This window comes from Mugil cephalus, chromosome 9 (genome assembly GCF_022458985.1).
Source record: "Mugil cephalus isolate CIBA_MC_2020 chromosome 9, CIBA_Mcephalus_1.1, whole genome shotgun sequence".
In the NCBI taxonomy this organism is placed as follows: domain Eukaryota; kingdom Metazoa; phylum Chordata; class Actinopteri; order Mugiliformes; family Mugilidae; genus Mugil; species Mugil cephalus.
Window position 1 is genome coordinate 10,515,855 of NC_061778.1, and position 6,309 is coordinate 10,522,163.

General features: G+C 39.8%; 1 protein-coding gene across 1 annotated transcript; it reads right to left on the reverse strand.

Annotated features, from left to right (window-relative positions):
- Positions 1-636: 636 nt before the first annotated feature.
- Positions 637-6,052, reverse strand: LOC125013614 (extracellular calcium-sensing receptor-like). Its single transcript, XM_047594425.1, has 7 exons — positions 6,023-6,052; positions 3,459-3,577; positions 3,083-3,371; positions 2,238-2,993; positions 1,895-2,122; positions 1,676-1,799; positions 637-1,532 (listed from the first exon to the last, which is right to left on the reverse strand). Exons 2-7 carry the CDS (start codon positions 3,545-3,547, stop codon positions 637-639), a joined length of 2,382 nt encoding a protein of 793 aa, XP_047450381.1. The 5' UTR covers positions 3,548-3,577; positions 6,023-6,052.
- Between the last annotated feature and the right edge of the window lie 257 nt (positions 6,053-6,309).

Consider the following 6,309-nt stretch of genomic DNA (forward strand, 5'->3'; position numbering starts at 1 on the left):
GTCAATGCATACCCAGTGCTACCCGAGTCTCTTAATCTGAATGAATTTGAAATGAGGACGATAGCCCTCGCATTGTTTTCCCGTCAAACATGTAACTTTTGTCTTCCCAGGTCAGAACAAAACTGGTCTTCTTCTTCTTCATCTTCTCCTTTTGGCTGTTTCCCTTCAGGGTTCACCACAGCGAATCATCTACTTCCATCACACCTTTTCCTCTGTACCCTCTTCTTTCACTCCAGATACCTTTATGTTCTCCTTCACTATATCGATAAACCTCCTCTCTGGTCTGTTTGACTATTTATAAAGCCTAAAATATAATGTATCACCTAATTTGCTGTAACATGCTGTTAACCAACTCAATAATATATAATGGACTATATACTGGACACTTCTTTGCAGAACTCTTGGGCAGTAAAACACATGTGAATTATGTGACCTAGAAACATATGTGTCACATTTGACATTTGATACGAGGGATAGTCTTATGATCTTATAATCTTAAATATTTATTTTAAAAAACAAAGGATACATGCATAAAAAAATGACAGTTCAAGTAGACAATTTACAGTCACATTTTTATCTGTGAAAACTAGGATTTGGTACATTGTGAGATTATCTATCATACTCATTTTTAATTCATTATTTCCCCATCACGTGTTTCCTTGTGTTCAGGTTAGGTTTAAGTACAATAATATAGCATTTAGGTGCAAATATACAAAAAAGAAGTCCGTAACTAGAGGCCAGAATGGCAAATATCTCCACAGCTACAGTGAACTTCCCAGGAGAGCTGACATACGCTGGGATAAAGGTGATCCACACTGCACAGAATATTAACATGCTGAAGGTGATGAATTTAGCTTCATTGAAATTATCCGGTAACTTTCTAGCCAAAAAAGCAAGTACAAAACATAACAGAGCCAGAAGTCCAATGTATCCTAGCACAGCCCAGAAACCTACAGCTGAGCCCAGAGCACACTCGAGACTAATCTTGTCCTTGTAGTGATTCATATTTTTGAAGGCAAAAGGAGGGTTGATTGTCAGCCATAGTAGGCAAATTATGACCTGTATGAGGGTGAAAGTCATAACACTGAGTCTCTGCTGCGCAGGCCCAAACCATTTCATCATATTACTACCTGGAAGTGTAGCCCTGAAGGCCATTAACACCACTATTGTTTTCCCAAGTATACACGAGATACAGAGGACAAAGGTGATCCCAAAAGCTATATGTCGCAGCATGCAGGACCAGTCAGAGGGCTGGCCGATGAAAGTCAGAGAGCACAGGAAACACAAAGTCAAGGAGAAGAGCAGCAGGAAGCTCAGCTCTGAGTTGTTGGCCCTCACTAATGGAGTGTCCTTATTGATTAAGAATAGAGTAGTTACAGTTAATGTCAGGACCACACCCAACAAAGTAAAAAACACAAGTATTTTACCCATAACCTCTGTGAAGGAGAGGAACTCAACATATTTCAGTACACATGCATCTCTGTTTTGATTGGACCAAAAATCTTCAGGACACTTTTTGCAGTCAATAGAATCTGTAATAAAGACATATATTATTATTTTAATGTAATCAGTTACAACCTGAAAATATAAATGAGAGACTGCACCATAGCAGTCTTTAACATGACACAAAGACTGTAGCATGCAAACAATTTTTGCAACTTGCTGCCATTACTACCTGTTGTGTTGCTGATCTCTCCTTCTGCACATGGTATACAGTCATAGCAGCACACATGTTTTCCTTTTTGAAGGACTTTATGAGTTCCTGGACGACAGCTCTCACTGCACACTGACACGGGCAACTTTGAATCAAAGAAAAAGGAAGATGTTAAATTTTTGGAGCAAACATCAGTTACAACAAACTACACAAAGCTTTACTGTCAATTTGGATATTTGCCTCTTTGCTGTCTCCAGACCACAGTATATCTTCAGTATTAAGAACCAGTCTCTCTCCAGGAGGCAGGGAGGCATCATAGTAGCCAACTGGTTTAAAGTAAACTGAACCATCTGATCCACGTTGCCAGTTCACCACCTCATACCAGGCCAACGTTGCTCCAGTGCTGTCAAACCACACTTGATCTCCATACTTAGTGGTAAAGTTGACCTGCTTTAGAGAATCCACTACCTTAAGAGCAGTAAACAACACTGTATATCAGTATATGAATCCCTGACAAAACTAAGTGGGTAAATCACAAGCAACTGATTGAGAAAACTTTTTTTTAGGAATTAGTTCATTTTACCTGCAAGGGCGTGATATTCACTACCTTGTCACAGCCTTGACTTTTGGAGCAGTTTAGGATGTTGTGCAGAGAATAGGCTACAGCATAAATTGCTTTGTATATGTTATTGGAGTATCGCAGCTCTGCCACATCATCATCATAACCTCTTAGCTTCATTAGATCCTGGTTGTCTTTGCAGTTTGCTGTTTTTGTCGTACTGTCTTCATTCGTGTCATTGCACTGAAATTCTGTCTCCCAGAAACCTTTCATTAAAAACTCCTCCAGACCAGTGATATTGGCCTTTTGCACAGCAAAACCCAACGAACCTCCCAGAATGCTAAAGCTGGTAGGAGTCACAAGGCTGTCAGCGGTGATCCAGGCCTCCACACCAATGAACTGTTTGCCTGTTATGTTTTGCAGACTTAATTCCTCTAGAAGGCTGTTCATCTCTACATGGGCCATGAAGCCAACAATGACCCTGGCGGTGCTCTTACGTATCACTTCCACAACTTTGAGAACTTTGTCTGGTTCTGCCCGGTGAAATTTCTCTGTGTACTCCACACACACTCCTTCCTCTTGGGCTGCAGCTAGGAAGATAGCCATGCCATTGTTCCCGTAGTCACTGTCACTGTTCACTGCCCCGACCCAGGTCCAGCCAAAGTTTTTGACAAGTTGGACGAGGGCTCGTCCCTGGTAGACATCGCTGGCAATGGTTCGAAAGAAAGAGGGATACTCCTTCCTGCTGCTCAAACACTCACATGTAGCTGAATGACTTATCTGAGGATACACAATAAAGACAGAGAGAAAGTAAAGGATTTGTCATATAATATACAAACTGATCCCATCTCTCTTGACATCCATCTTACCACTGGCATTTTAAACGGTCCAGTTGTCCGTGTAAAAACAATGGTTGAGGAGGATTCAGACTCCCCGATAATAGCATGCACAGCTGATTGACCAGAGCAAGTCTTTTCCAAAGTCCACTCATCACCATTCATCAGAGCCATTGCTGCACGCATTGAGGACAACGTTGAGGCACAGTTGTCATAAATACGATATCCGATAGAAACGTTGGGAAGGAGGAATTTGCTTTTGTTTATCTCCTCAATAGCAAATATCATGGTCTGGGCAAATCGAAACTCCCTGAGGTTGACACTGAGACAACAGAAACAAAATACAAAGACTGTGTTCAGTTTTACGAAAGTTACGTAAAGCATTTGCACAGTTTTGCTGAAAATTTACCTGGAACAGCCAAGACGTGTCGGTTTCTCTGTAAACAAAAGCGATGGTTGTGTAATTTTGCTGTGGATAGAAAAGGCTCCTCCAATCATTACGTCTCCTTCTTTAGACAGCAGGGGAAACTCTCTTTCCAGTATCTCACAGAGAGGAGCTTCCTCCTCCGCTGCTTCAAATTCTGCAACCAGGAATCCCATGAAAATCAGCACCGTAGTAACCGGCGACATTTTCTAATCATACATCCAGATTTGTAAGAGCCACCCAGAATAAGTTGACGCTGACTTAAATGTGACGCTGTATTATCTTAGCTGACGACATGGCCCAGTGACCTTTCACAAGCCAATCAGAAATAAGTCAGCTGGGACAGCCTTGATTGGGCCCATTCATGATATTAAATATATCAAATGTACTGTATGTATGGAATGTTTTGTTCCCATTTTGCACCCAATACAACATTAGTATGTCCTCACAAAAGCATCACAATATGACATTGTAATTTGTACTTTTACTTTGGATATTTGGAAGGTATTTTAAGCCTTTTCACTTCAACTAAGTTTTAAAATATGTCATTTTAACTACATTACTTTCTGCTGTGATTTATTTTAATTTTCAAGCAAATCACACCCACTTGCTGTTTCCCCCACTGTAGCGGTTTCAGTCCTATGAACAGAAAATGAAGCTTGTAAATGGACCAGATCAGCTTGGGGTCAGTCATGTCAGAAATATCTAGGCCCAGAAACCCACAAACTTATTCTTACACTTGTGGATGCAGACACATACTTTCACCCAGAAACTAATCCGTCTGCCATTCACCCTTAATTTTTTTTTAAGCAAACACAGATTTTTGTTTTCAGTATATCTAATCAGGTGTAAGCCTCAATTACTACTGAATGTTAGTTTTACGAGGCATATTGCTAGTGAGCATGTATTTTTTTTGTCCTAGGCCCACTTCTTTAACCACTAACCCACAGCTGACCCGCAAGTTTAACATAACCACCATTAATATCTAAAGAAATGAATTATTAAGATGACTGCCTACTCCACTTTGCAGCCGACGAACCTATCTGAAAGCTTTTGTCAATGTATCCCAATAATTGTAAACGTTCCTGAACAGATTTTTACTTTAAAACAGCGTATAAACATTTAAAATATAGTAATGAGGACAAATATTTTTTCATTGTGTTATTTCTGTGCTCTGATTCTGTCTGTGCCAGCCATTATCTGTAATGTGAATATAAAACAATATACACATGAGCATTCACACAATGACTACCTTCATCCATACATTAGATCTTATTACTGTAACTTTTATGTTTTATTTTCTATTATTTCCATCAACATGTCACGTCAGTCTTTGAGACTCTGCGTTTGGATAAGTGAATTAAAGTTACACTTTTGACAACTGATCAAAATAAACTGCTTAACGTGTCTGATTAAGCAGATCACTGAACCGTGCGGTGTTTAATTTGATGTTATTGTTGCTTTTTAGCCAAAGGGATGTTAAATAATCAGCTGACGTGCCTCTCGGGATCCTTTTTAATTGAAAAACAAAATTGTTTGTGTGTTTGCGGAGATGCCTGTTAGTTTATGAAACACTTGACAGTCCCTGTTGGTTATGCCTTCCGGGACCCGATTTGGTAGGAACACCCGCAGGTTGCTCAGGGCCCCGACCTTGACTTACACCTCCGACTCTTCCTGAAGTACACTAACAAACTCCCACTAGATTTCACTGTGTCTCTAACTGGGTTCAGGGTTGTTGCATCACGTCTCCCCTGTGAACATATGTCCTTTGTGAAGATTGTGCCCCCAGGTCAAGAATATGTTTGTATTTCACAGAGATGTTGTCTTATGAATTTGGAAAAAAAGAGAAAACTCTCAGATTTAAAGTTTGTATTATTATTTTTAAATTGGGTTTTAAGCGAGTTTTTCCTTGCCAACGTCACCCTCAGGCTTGCTCTGGAAGTGGCAAGCTGTTTTTTTGTAAAGCGTCTTGACACAATTTAATATAAAAATCAAACTGAATTAAACTGAATTGAATTAAATTGTTTAAAGGATAACACATTTCTAATGTGATATGCTGAATTATGGCACAACATCTAGTTAGAACAGATTTAACAGTACATTGAAAATCTACCTCATAAATACACTGACATTTATTTTTTTAACATGGCTGGGAACTAGAATACACATTTACCCATCTCTGAATGTTCTCCCCTGTTCTATCCATGTATGCAATCTGCTCTACATATAATTGCACAGTAGCACTTTAATGATTTATAAATATCACGTTTACTCTTGGCGAGGTACAGAGGTGTAGTGGTTAGCAGTGATGCCTCATAGCAAGAAGGTTCTGGGTTGGACTTTAGGTCGACTGAGGCCTTTCTGTGTGGAGTTTGCATGTTCTCCCTGTGTCTGCGTGGGTTCACTCCGGAAACTTCCTCCCACTGTCCAAAGGCATGCTTTGTTAGGTTAACTGGTGATTATAAATTGGCCCTCGGTGTGAATGTGTGTTTGAATGGTTGTGTCTCGCCCTGTGATGGGCTGGCGACCTGGCCAGGGTGTACCAGCACCACCCTGCGACCCTCTAGAGCACAAGTGGTTTCAGAAAACGGAAGTACAAGCTCTTACTCTCGTTTAATGTCGTTCATGTTAGAACTTTCTGCAGCCCGGTGAAGGTTTTCCATATATAACCATTCTATGGTTTAATACAGAACATCACCACCAAACTTAAAGGAAGCACATTATGAACTTATGAGCTTATATGCAGCTATACAAACTCATAAATTCTAAAAATGCACAAATGCACTTATAAGTTAAATTATGTCTTTTTTTTAAATTTCTCATGCGACAAATAATT

Bases quoted from the DNA above. Each gene is read 5' to 3' on its own strand.
- LOC125013614 (XM_047594425.1), bottom strand. From the start codon at position 3,547: ATGATTGGAGGAGCCTTTTCTATCCACAGCAAAATTACACAACCATCG. The intron at 3,372-3,458 runs GTAAATTTTCAG...CTGTTGTCTCAG, and splicing joins ACACGTCTTGGCTGTTCCAG to TGTCAACCTCAGGGAGTTTC. The intron at 2,994-3,082 runs GTAAGATGGATG...GTGTATCCTCAG, and splicing joins GACCGTTTAAAATGCCAGTG to ATAAGTCATTCAGCTACATG.